At 46.0% G+C, this 19325-nt stretch overlaps 1 protein-coding gene across 1 annotated transcript in view; it reads left to right on the plus strand.

Annotated features, from left to right (window-relative positions):
• HYDIN (HYDIN axonemal central pair apparatus protein) overlaps positions 1-19325 on the plus strand; it is a 3273799-nt gene that overhangs the window by 2249683 nt on the left and 1004791 nt on the right. The window contains exons 52-53 of the mRNA XM_069654775.1: positions 8332-8504; positions 8744-8942. Of these exons, the coding sequence (XP_069510876.1) occupies positions 8332-8504; positions 8744-8942 (372 nt within the window). The remainder of the gene's footprint in view (positions 1-8331; positions 8505-8743; positions 8943-19325) is intronic.

The raw sequence follows: 19325 nt of genomic DNA on the forward strand, positions 1-19325 counted from the left end.
CATAAGGCTTTGATGTATTACCAAGTGTGTATATGCATTCATTTTAATATTATGCCCAGGTGGTTCTAATGATTGTGGATTATTGTCAAAGGCGCTAGGGATTTTTAACTTATTTTTCCTGCTGCTTACATTTTGTGTTTCTCTTTTTATCCCATTCGCAACCATATGTCTTAGGTGCTGACCATTAACTCTATGGCCTTTCACATATTACTACTGTTGACTTGTGTTATTAGGACACTATATATTATTCTGCGGGCCCATAGGGGAATTACCCGCTTGTTAGATGTTATGGTTCCTTGGTTCTATCCACCCACCTGTTATTTTACGTTAGGTGCTCACCTCTGATAGAGTGCACAGATATATAGACATTACGGTTAGCAGAGTCCTTGTTTAGGCATAACTGTTTTATAGTATGCTTGGAATCTTTTTAATACTGTTTATTATTACCGGAGTACATCTTTGAACTGATATTTTTATATGTGTGACTTTAAGGTATATATTTTTCAGTATAGCAGTGCAGTGTATTTTCTAGAGCGAAGTGTGCAGACTACTTGTACCTCTGTGTCAGCACCTACTTTAAGAAATGAAATGATATTTTATTTATATTGCACTCGTACACAAGTGTTTCAGAGCACTTCCAGGCAAAGGGAGGGGAACAGGGGAGAACAAAACAACGATTTTACTAAGCCCTTTCACATTGAGAATACGCAAGTGCATGGGAAAGGGGGAAAGTTCATGGAAGGGGGGAGAAGTGGAAAGTGCAGAACACAGGAGACAGAATAAATAATAATAAGTAAAATAAAGGCAGAAAAGAAAAGTGGTAGTGCAGCCAGCAAGTGCTAGGTTAGTCAGATAGGGTGTATCTGATAAGTGCAGAAGAAAAGTGGATGGGGTACTGTATGGGTACAGATACAGACTCCAGTGCAAGGGGTGGCCCGGAGGCAGTGCAGGAGGGTGGCAGGGTGAGTAGGTACCTGGGCCTGAAGGACGGAGGGCGGCCAGGTGCACGGTGACGAGAGAGAAAACAGATCAGCACGGTAGAAGAGGGGCAAAGGAAGAAGCGAAGAGGCAGCTCTTGAGGTGATTCCAGAACCCGAGATGGGTCTCAAGTTTCAAGGTGGCAGGGAGGGAGGCTACAGATGAAGACAGAGATCTACCCCCAGCTCGTTTCTTTGAAAAACGACTGATCCTGAGGGAGTGCGAAGTAGAGGAGCAAAGGGCTCGAGAGGGGAGGTATTTACAGAGGGATAGTTGAATTTATTTTGGACCCAGGCCCCAGAAAGCCTTGTGGACAATGCAGAGGGTTTTAAATGTAATCCTTGCATCCACTGGGAGCCAATGAAGGGATTTCAGAGCTGGAGAGATACGATCCCAGGGCTTGAGGACAAGTCTCACAGTTCTGTTCTGGATTAGTTGTAAAGGGCGGAGAGTGGAGGCAGGTAGATTTAGAAAGAGGCTGTTACAGTAGTCCAACCTAGAGAGAACCAGAGCTTGGGAGACAGTGAGCTTCTGAGGGAAGGAGAGGAAAGGCAGAGTACCTCTAAGGAGGTGCAGTAAGAAGTTTGACTTTTTAGAGACGTCGGAGATGTGTGAGGAAAAGGAAATTGTGGAATCAGAGATGATCCCGAGTTTCTTAGCCTCGCAGGTAGGGCTAGGAGGAGGGCCAAGGCAGGCTGGCCAGAGAGTGAGGGGAAAGGATGGTGAAGTTGTACCAATGAGGAGGATCTCAGTCTTGTTGGCATTTAGACAAAGATAGTTTGTGGCACACCAATTTTGAATGTTGATTGGGAAGAGATGAGGGAAGAAGAGGAGGTGTCTGAAGGAAGCCGTAAAAAGAGTTTCGTGTCATCAGCATAGCACTGGAAATTTTAGCAGAAAATGGAAATGCAGTAGGCGAGAGTTGCCAGGTATTGGTTGAAAAGCCAGGGAGAGCGGCTAGACCCCTGGGGAACACCACAGGTAGAGAGGGAGATAGAAGATAGGAAGGACCCAAGTTGTACCTGGGAGGGTTATTCAGAGAGGAAAGAGGTCAGCTGGGCCAGAGCCTGATCAGTGACACCCAGGTTGTCACGGAGACAATTGAGCAGGGTGGTATGGTTGACCATGTCGAAAGCAGAGGAGAGATCAAGTAGGATGAGGACAGAGGGAATGTTAGTCACGGTTGGAAGGCAGGTCTTCACGGATGTTCAGGAGAAGAGTTTCCGTGCTTCTGGCAGCTCTGAAGCCAGATTGGTGGTCATGGAGAGAGCCAATAGAATCGGAATTAAGGTTAAGCTGAGAGATGGCCAGCTTTTCCAGGACCCAAAAGGGGAGTAATGGAAATTGGGCGATAGTTAGCCGGACAGGAAGTATCAGCTGCTGGTTTCTTGAGTAGAGGATGCACAAGGGAGTGCTTCAGAGGGGAGTGGAAAGATCCAGAGGCAAAGGAGAGTTGCAGAAATCTGCAAGGGCCGGAGGAAGGGCTTTGATGTGGTCCTTAATGGTTTTAGAGGAATAGGGATGGACTGGTTTTGATGAGGCTTTTATAGATCGGACTTGTCTAGTGACCTCACCCGGGGAGAAAGGAGGAAAGGAGGAAAAAGAGTGATAGGGGTAGCTGAGGCAGGGTCAGCAAGCACAGAAGGAGAGGGGATAGGAGGGGGAGTGGAGGAGACGGTGGACAAGATGTTCTGGGTTTTAGAAATAAAGTGAGAGGCAAGGGCATTGCGAAGAGCCTGGGAGGCAAGAGGAGGGGTGGAGACTGCAGCAGGGTTGGCCAGCTCCTTACAGATTTTAAAGAGTTCGGCCGAGTTGTTAGATGCCGCAGAGACTCAGGCTTGAATGTGGACTCTCTTCTTGGTACAGAGAGTCGGTATTGCCTTTGGAGCAGGCCAGTTTGTCAGAGGATGAGCAAGACGCCCTCCATTTCCTCTCAGGCGCCCTACACTTGGCTTTGGACTTCAAATGGATCCTCATGACAGGGGCAAGAGCATCAAGAGTAGCAGAAATAGGAGTAGAGCAGGGACAGGACTGTGTCAGGCTGTGAGTCAGCCTGAGGTGGAGTATGGGGGGAATAGGTGGAAGCGAAAGCCTCGACTGATGCATGCTTCATGGGCCGCATTTCTGAAAAGGTTGGTGGCAATCTTGGGGTAGGCTTGGCTTGAGGGGAGGAGATGGAAAGATGAGAGGAGAGGAGGCAGTGATCACTCCAGGAGAGAGAAGTGGTGAGGGGAGCAGAGAGGGGAAGGCCTGAATAGATCAAGAAATCAAGTGTGTGACCAGCAGAGTGAGTCGGGCCGGAGGGGTGGATAGAGAGGGAGAGTGAATCGCAGAGGTCACGAACGAGCACAGATGAGGAACAGGGAGATGGATGTTGAGGTTACCAAGGAGGAGGAGTTGAGTGGTTGAGGCCAGGAGGGAGAAGGAGAGGTCTGCCCATTCAGAGAGAAAAGAAGTGATTTGACCGGGGGGCTGGTAGAGAGTAGCCACAGTGAAGGAGTGGCTAGGAGAGAAAGAGCGCCTGCAGACAAGGCATTCAAAAGAGGATTAAGTCTGAGGGGGATGATAGAGGCAGGAATCCACTTGAAGATCAGGGCTACACCCCCTCCGGGCCAGGTGGATCTGGGAGTGGAGAGGATCTTGTAGCCGTCAGGCAGGAGAGTGTCAAAGCTTGTGACAGAGCTGGCCGTGAACCATGTCTCGGTAAGACCGAGGACATCAAGGTCAAGCTCTTCTAGGAGGTGGCAGATGTCAGAGAAGTGTTTGACAGCAGAGTGGGTGTAGAAAGTGGCAAGATGAAGAAGGTTGCCAACCTTAAAGACCTTCCGGGGAGGGGGACAAATAAGAGGTACGCCCTGCAGAGGTTTGGAGGGAGCTAGAGATGGGGCAGAGGAAGGAAGGAACCAAGGGAGGAGAGTAGGGGGCAGCTGGAGAGGAGAGGAAGTTGATGAGGTGAGGAAAACCACCTATCAAAGAGGAGATTTGCCTGAGGACCTTGCACCATGACACTGCCATTTAGGTAGACATTATTGAAGACTCTGGAGAAGTCAAAGGAATCCATGAGGACTTCCCATCGGATGCCACCATTAATGGGAGAGGAGGAGATGGGACAGAGCACAGATATCATATGAGGGGTCCAGAGATCTGGCAAAGGAACGACAAAGAGGATGTCAGTGAGGGTTTGTCAGGCAGGGGTGCTGGAATAGGTATCGGCGATGGGGAGACCTGGGTTTGACGCCAAGATATCCTTTATAAATGTTATCTTACCAGACTTGGTGAGAGGGGAAGGATAGTTGATAGAGAAGCAGTTGGAGTAGATAGGAGAAACAGATAACGCCATGGGCAGGTAGAGAGAGGATGCAGTAGGAGAAATGTGCAAGTACAGCGGTATGGAATAGTCCCTGGGCTAGCAGGTTACGATTGAGGGCCAAAGTAAAATGAAAACCACACCAAACAAAAACACACCCAAGGTTGACTTACAAAGTTAAATGAAAAACGCACCCAATGTTGACTATCAAAAACACACCCAAAGTTGACTTTCAAATGCAAATGCTAAAGCAGCATAGGAAAAAGAAATGAGGTATGAGTTAGAGGTTAGTGCTGCAATGTGAGCATTAGAGGGCATAACATCAAAACCAGTTTGAACAGGCAGAGGGGAGAGTGAAGGTCCCAAAGGGAAAAGAAAGGGTAAACAGAAGGAGGAAACTAACCCATGGAGACGGACGTAAGAGAGTCTTGGTAGTCCAGTTTCATAGCTGAGTGAGCTGGGAGCCCCAGGGAGGGCCAGGTTGCGGTAGTAGATTCATGTTGTGTCCCGGTAGTGGCCAGGGAAGCAGACAGAGGCCTTAGAAGTGGGCCTTTGGTGAGGGGGCCAGCTAAAGCCTGCCAGTCCCCGATTGTACAGAAAAGCCAATCAGCAGCCAATGGGGCTGCAGGACATGGGAAGGCAATAGACTCACACCGCTATGAGCAAGTGAGAAAAATAGAGCAGCCATTTTCAAAGCACCACATTTTACAAACAGAATGATATGATTTATAATATGATATGGCATTTATAATGTGCCTATACACAAGTGTTTCAAGGCGCAAAGAAGCAAGGGAGGGGGAACAGAGGGAAGACAGATAGCGATCCTACTAGGCCAGGTGTCATTCAGATTGCGCAAGTGCATGGGAAGGGGGAAGGGACAGTGCAGTACATGGGATAATAGAATACATAAGTAAGTAAAGTACAGCCAACTGGTGGCAAGTGTAAGGGTAAGTGCAGACATTAGGTGGCAATTGCAAGGGTAAGTGCAGACATCAGGTATCAAGTGCTGGTATTGGGACTGTAGGGATACAGAAAACAGTCTGTAGTGCAGCGGTTGCCAGGAAGGCTGTGCAGGTGTATCACTGGCGGAGGAGGGGACCTGGGCCCGAGAATAGAGGGTGGCCAGGTAACCAGTGCAGATCTAGTTTCAGCCAGGAAGTCAGCAGGGGAGAGGAGGAGAAAAAGCAAAGGGAAAAGTTTTGAGGTGCTTCCGGAACCAGAGATGATCTCCAAGTTTCAGGGAGGGAGGGAGGCTGTTCCAGAGGGAGGCACCAGCCGAAGAAAGAGATCTACCACCAACTCGTTGCTTGGAGAAGCGACTGACCCTGAGGGAGTTGGAGGCGGATGAGCAAAGAAATCAAGAAGGAAGATATTTAGGAAGAGAGAGTTGAAGGTATTGAGGCCCCAGAACCCAGAAAGCCTTGTGGACAATGCAGAGGGTTTTGAACTTTATCCTGGCAGCCACTGGGAGCCATTGCAGAGATACGATCCCTGGGCTTGAGGCCAAGGACAAGTCTTGCAGTCCTGTTCTGGATGAGTTGCAGTGGGCGGAGAGTAGAATCAGGCAGATTTAGAAAGTTGTTGCAGTAGTCCAGCCTAGAGAGAACCAGAGCTCTGGAGACAGTGAGCTTCTGGGGAAGGCGAGGAAAGGAAGAATACATCTGAGTAGGTGCAGCTGGTAGTGTGACTTCTTGGAGATGTCAGAGATGTGAGGAGAGGAGGAGAGTGTGGAGTCGAAGATGACCCCCAGGTTTTTCGCCCCACAGGTGGGAGCAGGAAGAGGGCCAAGAGAGGCCGGCCAGAGAGTGACAGGAAAGGAGGGATTGGGTGTGCTGATGAGGAGAATCTCTGTCTTACTGGCATTAAGGCAGAGATCATTGGCGGCACACCACTCCTGGATGACGTACAGACAGTCTGAGATGAGAGAGGGAGAAGAGGTGGCTGAGGGTAGCCTGAAAATGAGCTGGGTGTCATCCGCATAGCAGTGGAGGCGGGAGCAGGAAGAGGGCCAATAGAGACCGGACAGAGCCAATGCAGGCAATGTCATGAAAGGAAGAGAACACCCTGCAGCAGTCGACAGATGAAGAGGGAGAGACTGCCCAGAAGCGCAGTGAAATGCGCTATGTTTAAAAGCATTTGGCGCTCAAAATCAAATTTCTTTTTTTTGTTCATAAATCGCCCCAAAATTCTTCTTTTGTGTCCAGGAGGTGCCGTGGTGAAGGGCAAAAGCACCTACCTCTCATTGGAGGCTGCAGCAGCACAGCAGCAACACCAATGCCCTAGAGCACTTGGAAAGTGTGTAGGACCTCGCACTCTGATGGAAAAGCAAGTAACAATAAGAGGTTTGGTGTCACTTTCTTTTCAGGTATTATCCTTCCCCCTAGAGTTAGTGGTTGTAGTATCCTCAACAGAGTTTGGGACACAAACTGCCTTAACATTTTGTCACTAAAAACAGATAATGTCCCCCATGCCTCTTGGAGAGACCATGAAGCAGACTTGCTGGGAGATGCTTCTCTCCTTCCTTAGGACACAGGTTTTTTTCTGTACGTGTTGCCACCTCCACACTCTTCCCCAAGGTCATTCAAAAGCTGAGATGCACCTCAGTGGCCTTACGGTTTCAGGTTCTCTAACCTTCTTGGGATGTCATCCATTCTGTAGCCCCATCCATTCAGGACTGACCGGCTTTCTCAAAGGAAGGACCTCATTTGCCTCCCATCATCTCCGTATTGGCAGTGTGGTCCCTGAGGATGTGGTCTTTGGGCCTTTCCATAGAGAACAGTAGTCAACCAGTTCTCAAGCAAATAGACAAAGAAATGTAATTGGGGCATGGATAAAAACATTCACCCCAAAAAGCGTTTGTGGCCTGTATTTTATCATTCCCCACACACCTAATCCCGCCTGGCCTCATATTGCGTTCATGCAGAACTAATCTATCAGCTATTGTGACTTACCTAAAGGTAGCTCTGCAATTCTTTCCTTGTCCAATAGAGTGCTTGCAAGGCATTTTAATGAACTCCTACCACATATTTCCTCCCCACTATTTTTTTTTTTTTTTAAAAAAGTTTATTACCTCCCCACTATAATGTAATTTGAATGTCATTCTTTTAACTATCACTCATAAGCATTTTAAAAACATGACTTCAGCTGGGCCCCGGGGGATGAATTTGAAAAAACGCATGCGATTTCACAACACTGCAGAGGCTCTCTTCATCCAAACAGTTTTTGAAATGTAGATAAAGGCAGCGGTGCTGTAGATGCATCCTTTCTTTGTTTGTGAGGTGGTCTCTGAGTTTCATATAGGTCAGTAGGTCGCCGTAAAAGCTTTATTCTAAGAATCTGTCAGTTGCTGAGCAGACTGTGCCTACACTGGACAGTCCATGGGTGCTCAAGTTGTACTTGTATTGTAGGAAGGAACAATGGTCTTCTGATAATTTGCCACCTACATTTACGGTTGAAAGCATCTAAGACAACCAGAGCTCACTGCTCCCTGGATTGTGTTGTGTGGACTTGGAGCAATATTCCTCCTCTTAAGAGCATGTCTACTTACCTGCTCAAAGTGACTGCAACATTGGCGGTGCTCCAAAGATATGTGCCTTTGGATGAGACATTGAAGGCAGCAACTTGGGCCTCTATGCATGCACTTTGCAACAACTACCCAGCCCTCCATGTGGTCCAATTTGGGAAAAGATGCTCAGTTTGATCTTGATGTTCCCAGGAAGGTATTTTATTAACCTAGCCGAGCTGTGTGATCAACTATAGGTGTTTGGTTCCGTTCTTGTCGTCCTGTTGATTTGTGGGCTTTGTAATTGCTGTATGTATGCAGGAAAGGAGCCAAGATCTATAAGGTTTCAGTCTTAATAAGATATACATTCTGCACTGTCACTATCCTACCAACAAGAATCTGAAAATAAGTTTTAAATCCATCCATCCTACAGACAAACTTGGAGTTTTTTTTTATTGGTTGTATGAAGTTTCTTTTATCTCTAATTTTACATGCCAATTTCTTGAGCACAAACTGTATCCTTGTTCCTTTCATGTTCTTCTAGGAGCTGAGTCTCTGGGCATATCCAACTGTTCCCGGTGTAATCAAAGACAGCGTGGTGTGCTGCATTAAAGAGAACCCTGAACCTGTCATATTTAGGATCAGCTGCCAAGGAGTGCGACCAGAGGTGGAACTGGACCGCAAGCAGCTACATTTTGACAAAATTTTGCTACACAGGTTAGAATCTGATATGTAGGGTTTTTGGTTGCAAAATTGAAACCTGCTCTCTGTGATGATCTTGCTGCACAGATCACAGTTAAGTGTGCAAGGTCTTACTGTGCAGGTTAGATCCTGCTCTGTTGGTTACCAGAACTAATAATCTAGGTAGCAAGCTACACTGATCAGGGTCTGACAAATTGGCAGCGATATTACTGTTGTTTTTGAATTCCGATAGTATTTTTCCTTTTTGTCCACAGAAAGGATACAAAGACCATATTTCTGCGAAACACCACGCCAATGGGTGTTGCCTGGCGGATCACTGGCCTGGAGAACCTGGGCGATGATTTTTCTGTGTCTCAGGATCAGGGAATAATCGGCCCCCGTGCAGAGTATGGTCTCATGGTGCACTTTAAGGCCAGCAAGGCAGTCAATGTTAAGAAGTTTATCCGCCTTGAGGTTAGTACCTTTTATCTTCTGTCATTGAATCTTGTTGGGTACACCACACATTTGCCTTAGGTGTACCTTTTCCTTGCCATTACATTATATCACATATTGTCAGCAGAGGTGTTTAAATCCATGTTTAAAATGGGTAGCAAATAGTTCCCCATTGTTGAATCTTTAATAGATTTGCTTGCTTTGATTATTATTCCCCGACATCCGCCTCGAATCCTCAGGCATGTATGCTTATGCAGACTGGAGAGCTGCTGTCTACATCTTATAGGGGCCTTTTGCCAGCCCAGCCGGCAGAGGTGTTGCTAGGTCTGGAAAAGATCTGGGGCTCCGCTAATGTGGGGACTGTCGGGACTCGGGGGGAGGGAGAGGGGGTCTCTGGGGGGGGGCATCTAGCCTTTTGGTTGTTGCCCCTGAGCTTCTTTCTGTGGCTACAACTAAAAGACCCGGGGCTATAGCCCCTCCAGTCCCCACTAGCAACGCCTCAGCCAATCTAACTGACAATGCTGTTATTGCTCACCACCTACAGTGCTATAATGTAAGATTTTATTTTGCACCATTGTGAGAGTTGTTGACAGAGCTCATGATGTATCTAGAATTAAAAGGTTTTTTTCTGACAATGATCTGCCAGAGAATATTTGGATTCTATCTAAAACTAAAACAATTTCTTATCAAGGCTGTCAGAATTTGCAAGCAGCGTGAATTTTATACAGTATTACAACATTTGCTCACTGAAGCAGCCAGCATGGAAGGCCAAGAGCAGAAGAAAATGTCCATTCTTGAAAATGTTTAATTGTGCAACAGGTTTTCCCTTATAGATTAGAAAAACGATGATATTCTGAATTGTTTGATATGCGTGCAGTATTTGCTTGGCAAAGGTATACAGCTTGCCGAAGCACAGAGAAATTTGATTTGATCTTCTCTACCATGTTGATTTCTGGGGCCAGTATTTGCAAGGGTCTACAGTAGACACACACTATCCTTATCCTCTGTGCAACACCGTTCTGGATTTGATCTGAATTCATTCACATGCATTTTAGCAGACTAGGTTTCCATTACATATAGCAGCACCGGAAATCAACAGAACAAAGAGGAACAAATCCGATTCAACCAGTTGTCTGGAATTGGGTGTGTTGCATTTATGTGCATTCTTATAAGATGTATATATCGAGCTGTTGTGTATGGCCTTTGACAAAGTCACAGTACAAACATTGCATCCAGTTCCCGATCTGCCTTAGAGTAGGACTGACAGGACCAGCCTTGAACTATTCCCAAACCCTCTGAGACAGCAACTAGGGTGGCCAACCACCCTGTATTTTGCGAGCTTACCTGCATTGATGGGTTTTGTTGCGCGATTTGCTGACACGCTCTTCGGGATGCCAAAAGTCCAGTCTTTGCCTCAGCCCCAGCCTGATAAAAGCCTTTTCAGTTCTGAGCTCACTCTTCTGTGTGATGGCTGGAGCTCCAGACATCACAGAACGGCTCTCTCTGTATGCTTGCAGCATCTTAACAGGTTGCTCTGTGTTAATAGAGTATGACAATGGGAGCTATTAGGCATTATTAATGGGAGCAAGGGGGACTATTAGCAGGGATTTTTGTCTCTTAGGCAATGTGAATGGGGTGATTAGAAATGGGAATGATGCATAATGTTGCATGCTGTGTTTGAAATAAGACTATGGTTTTAAAACTCAAGTGATATTGTTTTGTCTCACATTAGTTTGCTTGATGCCACTGTGACCTTCCATGCAGATTGGGGAAAATAAAGCTAAAGCCATACTCATTTTGCTCACGTTTTATGACAATTTCTATAAAGTACGGTTAGCTTAGTGTGACATGCTCGTTTTTATGTTGTGTGCATTCTTTTCAAGGCATTTCTATAAACAAGGCCTTAATAAATGTTGATATCTGTGAGGTCCCAGCTTAACCGGTCCTGCAGAGGTCGAGCTTGGAAGGATGATAGCCCCACAATTCTCCCCATACCTGTCCATTCCCAGTGATTACAACACTGCAGGAATGACACCTCAAAGGGGAAAAAGGGATTAGAACAAAATTTAAAAAACTCATATCGCTGATCTCGTCTTGTTTGCTTCTGAATTCCCCTCTCCCTCCTATCCACTCCTTTCCTTCTTCACATGACTGCCTGGGTTCAGTAATGGGATCTACAACAAGTGGCAACCAAGAATTACTAACTTTCTTTACTGCAATTCTGGCCAATTCTCACTCTGTTACTGACCTTTTCCCCAGTTACTTGAAAGCCTCCTCTAGAAGCTGTGATGCTGTACTTCGAGTTCACAGAAAACCTCTCTACTCATTTTCTTTTATTTGCTTCCTTAACTGTTCAGCTTTCACTGTCCAAAATTCTCTTAAGAATGTTTTAGACTGTTCTTTCTTGCTCCTTTGCTTCCTCTGTACGAGATTCCTTCCCTAAATAGCTTCATTCACAGTATGTGTTCTTTTCCCTTTCTTTTATTTTCAATAGAAAGGCTTCACCACTCTAGCTGCATCATCTGTTCTGCTTTTCTTGTTGCCACCGTGGGTTGCTTTTCTGACGAGTTTGCACATAACGCGCATAGGTTTCAGGCTCTATGCTTTCCTGCGCATCAGTATTACATTCTGCACATTAACTGCAGATTCCGCGCTTCCCAGCTTTTAAGTTTTGCATTCCATGCCTAGCGCACATCAATACAGCATTCTTTCCATCCACAAGCGTATCTTTCAGAAATTAACGCACTTGTTAAGCCGTAGCTTGATTACTACTCCATGCACCCCAAAACAACAAACACGCTTATTTCCTAGATGCCAACTGCAGTTGGAAACAAAGTACATGTTGACATGCAGCCGTAAAACATCACGTGTAATAGGTTCCTTTTCTTTAAAGCCTCACGCTTCAGCTCTAACAACAGAGGTTCACCGAAGCCGCTCGCCGATTGATAAAGATATTTAACCTGTGACGCTGCAACCGATCAAAAGGTGATTGTAAAGCTCTCCTGGAGATGTCTTTAAAAGCACGCTTAGTTGAATAAACAGTTCTTAATACATATACGGCTTACTTTAGAACTGGTACTGCTGCTCCTATACACTATTTACAAATATGCAGCATGAAAATAATACTACGGGTCACTTAGCTGAGGGGTTCTGGTTTAACTCAGGATCTTCTTCTGTCCAATCTTCAAGTTCTTAAGGATTCTTTAGTTGCTTTTTCCAGGAGCTTTCACGGCTCCGACCTTTCTTGGGGAAATCTCAGATGAAAGGCAGTTTAGAATTTCCAAGAAGGTTCCAGGTTACCTCATGCTGTCATCTACTGCCTCCACCCAATCACTTACTAAATGATAGTTCTCCATCTTGCTTTAAGACATTGCTGGTTTCCTGCATAACTATAGTTAAGGGGGAAAAACTAAAATCACCCCAATGTGAAGGCATCATGAAGTTAGACACAGATAACAGTCTTGAAGTTCAAACAAAAGCCTTTATTAACTTAAATGTCAGGATGGTTGAAGCACTTACTTGCCCTATGTTAAGATGGGATTTCCCTACCTGAACGAAACTAAGGAAAGTCTGAGTCAGAGTTCAACTTAAAGTCTGCCTGTGTCCAAGACCTATCCTTGACCTCACAACAGAAACTAACAAATATGTAGGGATGTCACAATTTAAAGAAATAGTGTTCAACTCAAAGCTCTGAGCACCTCCTAGCTCACAGCTCACTTTCAGCTCCCCTTCCCCAAGCATAAGAAAGTTCCATGAAAAAGTATCAAAGTTGACCTTTTTCCAGTTCAAGGCAATATAGTTCAAAACCAATCCTTGGGGTTCCCTTCCCCAGGTTTCAAGTAGCACAATCAAAAAGCAAAAGGGGTCTTGAGACTCTGTTCTCAAGACAACAAGGGTGGTTCATTTAAGTCTCAAGGTTCCCTTCCCCAAATCTTCAACCCTGCCACTTATACTTGTTAAAGTCTTTCCAAACAAAAGTCTTACCAAAACACCCGGTCAACCTGACATTCTTTGTGGCCCACTTCGCCAGTTCGTATGCAGTGGTTTCATTAGGCTGTTGCTCGGTCTCACTGGTCTAGGCGCAGGCGCAGTTATTAGACTGCATGGTCCACCCATTACAGGTCGCGCAACCGTGGCCCCAGGACTCCTCAGCACACATACACAGGTTTGTTGGTACTTGCTCCTGTGCACCAAGTCACCTTCACTTAGTCCCTTTTATTGACCTCTAGGCTTTGTGGGTGTTCTTGCACTTTTCTGGCTTCTCCTCATTAGCCTTTTGGCCCTGCCATCATGTGTTCCAAACCTCTTGCAAAACTGTAGCCTTGCCGCACTGCATTCACTCACAAAAGTTCACTGTTTGGCTCCTTTCCACCTTTAATACTCTTGACTTTGATGTTTGAATTAGATCGTTGTTTAACATGTGTTTAATTCAGTTCAGTGTTTAATGTGCACTGTTATTGTTCAGGTTTAAGGTTCTATTCAGTTTGATATTCAATATGCAGCCTTTTGTTTCAATGTTAAGTTTCCATTTAGTTCAGTATTCATTAGGCATTTATTTGCTCAAAGATAAGTTTCCCATTAGTTTGGTATTCAATAAACATGAAGTTGTTTCATTAATACAGACAGTTCTTCACTTGCTGTCCTCTTGGAGCACCTCAGTGCCTCTGTGCCCTCCCTGCAATCACCGGTCTTCTGTGCTTTCTCTGCGGTAGTTCCCACAACTTCCTTCTGCTTCTGAAGTCAGGAAAAATGTATTGCTGTGAGCCCTGCTCGCCTGCCTTGTTCCGCTCTCCACACACCGACCGCTTCAGTGCTTTTGTGGGCACGCAGGCAGCCTTCTCTCGGCTACGACTCCACAGCAGCTCCTGCTGCTCATCTGGGGTCAGGAGGCTTGGGGAAATCACACGGCCCACTCACATCGGGTCCCCCAAGTCCGCTGGGATGGTGGCCGGCATCTTGGATTGGTCTCCTGTCCCACCATGGTTGCCTCCTCACTCTGGTCTGCTGCTGCTCTCTCCGTTGGTCCTCTTGTCCCGCTCTTCTTCCCTTTCTGGCTCGTCTCCATTTATGCACCTACCATCCCTTGAGAGGCTGCAAGGGTCAGGTCCCTGGGCTCTAAGACTTCTAAACTGCTGATTTAGGTTGAATTCATAGTTTTTTCCTTGACTTAATGCTAGTCAGCTGCAGTTCTCCCAATCCAAGATGGTCAACTTCCTGGTCAGCAATGATTGGCTACAGACAACTGTGATGCAACAGTGATGCAGTTTTGAACCTCAGGAGAGGTTCTAAACTGCCTTTTATTCAAGAACCCATGGTGAGTGGTCACAGCGTTCAAGAGCTCCAGAGGAAGACAAGAAAACAGAAAGAGAAACAAGAGAAACCACTGAGACCACATATTCAGGAAGATTACTTCAGGAAGAGCCAAAGACAACATCTCAGCTAAGTTATAGAAACAAAGACCAGTTTACAGTAAAGCTCAAGTTAAAATTTCAATAAGAATTTAAAGTACACCATTTGTTCCAAGTCAGAGGAAGAAAAATGTGCAAGTTGTATTATAGAAACTACTTAAAGTTAAGTTCTTTAAATAAGGAATTTGTTGCGAATTCAATTTAGCGTTCTAACTGGTTTACTTGTGCCCGTGTGCCTTCTCCTCTGTTTAGAAGTGCAAGGAACATTGCACCAGCTCGCGCGCGTGATTTCATTTTTGTTTTTCAAGCATTGCAATTTTAATTCAATGCGTCGTGTGAATGCAGTCGCTTTAGAGGAGCGTACATAGCGACGCACGCAACATGACGTGAGATAAGGAAGCAAGTGTATGTTACAGCAGGTCACATTGGCTTAACAGCTGTTCGATGCGTTATAGTTTATTTTTCAACCGTTACGGGTTCATTTTTGTTTATGTGTGCGCCTTCCTTCAAGACCGTCAGCTGAGGAGCCGATTGAGTTTGAGAACGTGGCGTGAAGGAATTCATTTTATTAATTAAATCCAGCGTGGAAGTTTGCTGTTGTTTACACGGGTCCCATTGTGGGTACAATAAGTGAAGCAGCCGATTAGAGACTGAGCCGTTTACATGAGTAAAGAATATGGTCAGCACACAGTCGTGAATGAATATTTCATAATTCTCCAAGAATGCAACTGATACAAAAAGGTTTTCTTATCAATACATTAAGCAAGGAATTAGAGAAAGTACAAAAGGGTAGTGAGTATTTACATAGAGCTGAACAGGAGGACTGTCTAGCACATTAACTGAACTAAATAAGAAACTCAAGCATAGCTGAAGAAATATTCATTTAGAACTCACACAGTGGAGCAAATGAACTATTGAAGAATGTGAAAGTTATGCAAGTGAGCTATGTTGGCTAAAAGACAGTGAAAGTCTAAGGTTAAGCAGAAAAGACAGACCAGAGTAAAAAGAATATTCAAATACAATTAAAATATCCTCAGCAGAGGCTGTCGGGTAACAGAGAGGACTGGGAAGAATATTTCTATGTTGGTGTAAAGTGATTTAAAGTTAACCCATGCTGTATTATTGCAGGACATCCAAAGTTCCAGAGCATCAGAGAGTGAGAGGAAGGAGCCAGAGAAGTCCTGACCGTTTGTGAGGTTCTCCAATCCCCTTTCCCCCATTCTGGTTAACTCAATAGTTGTTACAATTGACTGTTGGGTTTACTGGTTTGAGGGATTTGGTGGGCTATTCGTCTGCTCCTGCAGGATTTGGGCGCTGGGACCTGATAGCAGGAGTGTATGTCCAATTAGCCATGCCTGACCACAGTTAAATGGACATGCCTGAGCCTTACAGCTCCTAGCAGGCATCTCCTTTTCCCAGTACCAAAGTTTTGAAAAAGTATAATCTTCACTGCTCTTAGTGGTCTCTTCGTCCCAGTACGGTCAAGTGTTACATGTGGAAAAATGAGGGGAACTGACTTCTAATAGCCCATAAAGGTTGTGGAAAGGTTAGGTTGGTCGTCATTTGGAAAAGGTGAAACCATGTCTCACCCAAGGGCACCCCACGCCCAATCCTCAAGGAACCTCCACCCAAGTGATCCTCCCTCACTTCTTGACCCTCAGTGCCAGGATCCAAGAGTGATGGCCTTTCCCTGGCCACCTGCGCAGAGGATCCAAGGGGAGTAGGAGTGAAAATACCCTCAGGTTTCTCACTCCGCACAGTCGCACAAAGACCCAAATCCTAAGATAGCTTCACTTTCTCCTGTACCTTGTATGCCTGAAGGGTTTATAACTTGGAAGGGCCCTTGCCAGTATCAAGTAAACCTGGGAAGATATGTGGTCACCTACTTAAATTGGCCACATCCCATTTTCAACCCCTAACCAAAGTGTGTGATCCTGGGCAAATCATTTAATCGCAGTGTCTTATCTGGAGTGCCTGTAAGCGATTCAGTTCATAGCTTATGTTATTATACTATTATGTTATTATAAGCTATTATGAAATAAAAACCTCACTCATGGTGTAATAGCTGTAGTGTTGCGACATATATAATAACTATAATAGTAGTGTAATTCATATTTGACACTCAACTTCCTCATGGCAACTTATTGTAATGTCACTTCCCTTGGTGCCTCCAACTATCAAAGACTGGTGATTTTTCTTGTAGTGCTCTTTCTGTGAAGTCACTTATTGTCTGGAACTGCCCCATCATGCGACCTGGGTTGCTAGCACACCCTTCCTTGATGGGCCGTTGGCTGTTAAACTGGCGTCTTACCCAAAGGCAGAGGACCACAATCCCCATGAACACCTGCACCCAGCCCTCATCAGACCCGTCACGTCATCACTTAATCAACAGGACCTGGAAGCACCTGAATATAGCTTCCCCATGGTTGCCAGGCGACGCTCCTTAACCGTTGCATACGCCGGGCAAGGTTGCTGCGTTCCGTGATTTCCTTCTTTTCCTCACCTTTTGCTATCAAAGAACTCCCGGCTTATTTGACCCTGGGCGCCTGTCCCTGGATTCCTCCTCACTCCCCCCTGGTTTGGTTCCCCAGTGCTGGCTCCCCAACCCCAGGACCGACTACCCAAACTTTTGACTCTTGGTTCCGCTGCATTGGACTATGCTTTGGATTTTGTCCCTGCGTTTGGTACATGGTTCCTTTCTCACTCACTCCTTCAGTGCTCTCCTTCTGCACCAAGCAACTGAGCTATCTCTGACGTTTCAGCAATTCCACACTGCATACCTTTCAGCCTCGCTGCCTGCCTACGACACAGCACGCAATGCATTTCCTTTTGCTGCTGCTCGCACGGTTTCCACACGCTCTGCTGTTTCCTTTCTTCCCCCACCAGCTCTGCTACTGGTCATACTGTGCTGTGAACCTCTAACGGTTTTTCAAATTTTGCTACGGCCCGTCTACACTACTCCTTGGATTACTCCACATCAAGCTCCTTACCTCCCGGATACAGACATTCTGGACACTACCCAACGGATCACTGAACATTCTTCTACGGATTGTGAACTTTAACCTTTCCTACGGATTCTGGACATTGCTTAACGGATCTTGGGATATTACTGTGGATTGACAACCACCCTAGTGGAGGTGAATTAGCTGCGTTATTGTTCCGCCCCGGGTCAGGTTGTTCTCTTTCTTCACCCTACTGCTTTATGTGACTTCACTGGTGGATTTGCAAGCTACTTCTTCTGTTTCCACTCGAGGCATTCCCAAGACGCTATACTTGGCCAGTGTAGCGCAAGTAGGTCCCAGGTTTGAATCTTACGCACTACAGGTAAGAGTTGGGGAGTGTGTTCACGGACAGAGGGGTTGGTGCATTCTAACAAAGTTCTGATCAGTAATTGTGTATGCTTTTTCCCTCTCTAGCTCTGTTGCTGCCTGGCCTTTTACCTGAGCCCCTGGCCTGACAGGTGTTTTTTGCACCCTGCAAGCCGCGCTCTCTGGAGAAAAGTCTTTCCTTGAAGGAGATCCTCTGTGTTTTCAGACGCCAGGGATTCAACATTAGATCTGGATCTCGACACTTACGTTGGTGTCAGTGTGTATGCAAATTAGGATGTTTGCATATATTTTGCCCCACAGGGTCTGGGCAGAGCTCTAACAGTTGAGTGTCCTGCATGAATAATGCCCCTACATTTTTGTGTGTGCTGTGTATGTGCTAAAATATCATCTGCCAAAACATAACCAAAAAAGTGGATGGGCAGGGCGTGAATAATAATAAATAATAAGTGTTAATTTATAACATGCTAAATACCAACGAGTGGTTTCTAAGCGCAGGATCGGGATTCAAACCTGTGTTGCACTGCGTTGTCTTGCTTCCAAGACAAACACATTGTCCCTGAGCTATCCTTCCTCCCCATGACACCACATGGAACCGCGCACACTGCAGGCACCTTCTGATGCGCTACCACATCTAAAGTGTCCTGAAAAATTATTTTGTAAAGTAGGCCACCCTAACAGCAACTAATTAGAAACTGCTGAATATTCAGGACTACATCTTTCAAAATGCATAAGGTCTAGCGATCCAAAACTCAGCAACAGATTTGAGTGTCTTTTGGGGATTCAGGGGAAGATACGCTATGGGGAAACACTAGCACATCCAGAGAGACCCCTTAGTCAACAGGTGCGGATCCGCGACAGGATGAACCTAATTTATGCTACCCCTCTCTTGTCCAGCAACTGCTAATGCAAAGGAGAATGGTTTTCTCCCAAGCCTGCACCTGCATTATTTAAATAGAAAATGCTTCCTTTGCCATTGCACATGTGGGTATTTACTAGAGGTTTGTCTTTCCATTATGATTGCCCGTTTTGCATCAGAAACCCACAAAACAACCTTCTATTCAGGGGTACAGCCAGGAGACATGGCAGGAGCATCTACAAAACACCAGCTCCAGCACTTAGAAGCCTGTTAAGCTGAGCCTCGTGTTGCTTTCTTCGCGGCGCTTTCTTTGCGGCACCTGATTACCTGGGTGTCGGGTCCGGAAGTTTCTGATGTCATCCACAGGGATCCCGGGGTGCGTCCCTGGCCTGGTAGATTGGCACTGTTGAAGCCTCCCCTTCCAGATGGCCACCAGACCGGTATAATCCCAACGCCACGAAATGCAACCTTCGCCCGGTGTAGTGGCGCAGGAATAATGCGGAATCTATAGAGAGATGGCGACTGGGTAGGAACCTCTAAGAAGGTAGGAGTACTGAGAGCTGACTGGCAAAAAGGAAGCCAGGCAAAGGGAAGGCAGGGAGAAGCCAGAAGACAAGAGTCTAGGCAGGGGCAGCAGGGCTGGAACAGGATATAGGAGAGAAAGGCAAGGTAGCAAGGTAAGGTAGGCAGGCTCGTAGCATCTCCTCACAGTGCAGAAGAGGATTTCGATGTGCCGTTCCTGACATCAGCAGTGCTTATCAAGGTGCTGATGGGGGAAATGAGGCTCAGCCTCACATTCCCTGTTGCTTGG

Source organism: Ambystoma mexicanum, chromosome 1p (assembly GCF_040938575.1).
Source record: "Ambystoma mexicanum isolate Mex_15411 chromosome 1p, UKY_AmexF1_1, whole genome shotgun sequence".
Lineage (NCBI taxonomy): Eukaryota > Metazoa > Chordata > Amphibia > Caudata > Ambystomatidae > Ambystoma > Ambystoma mexicanum.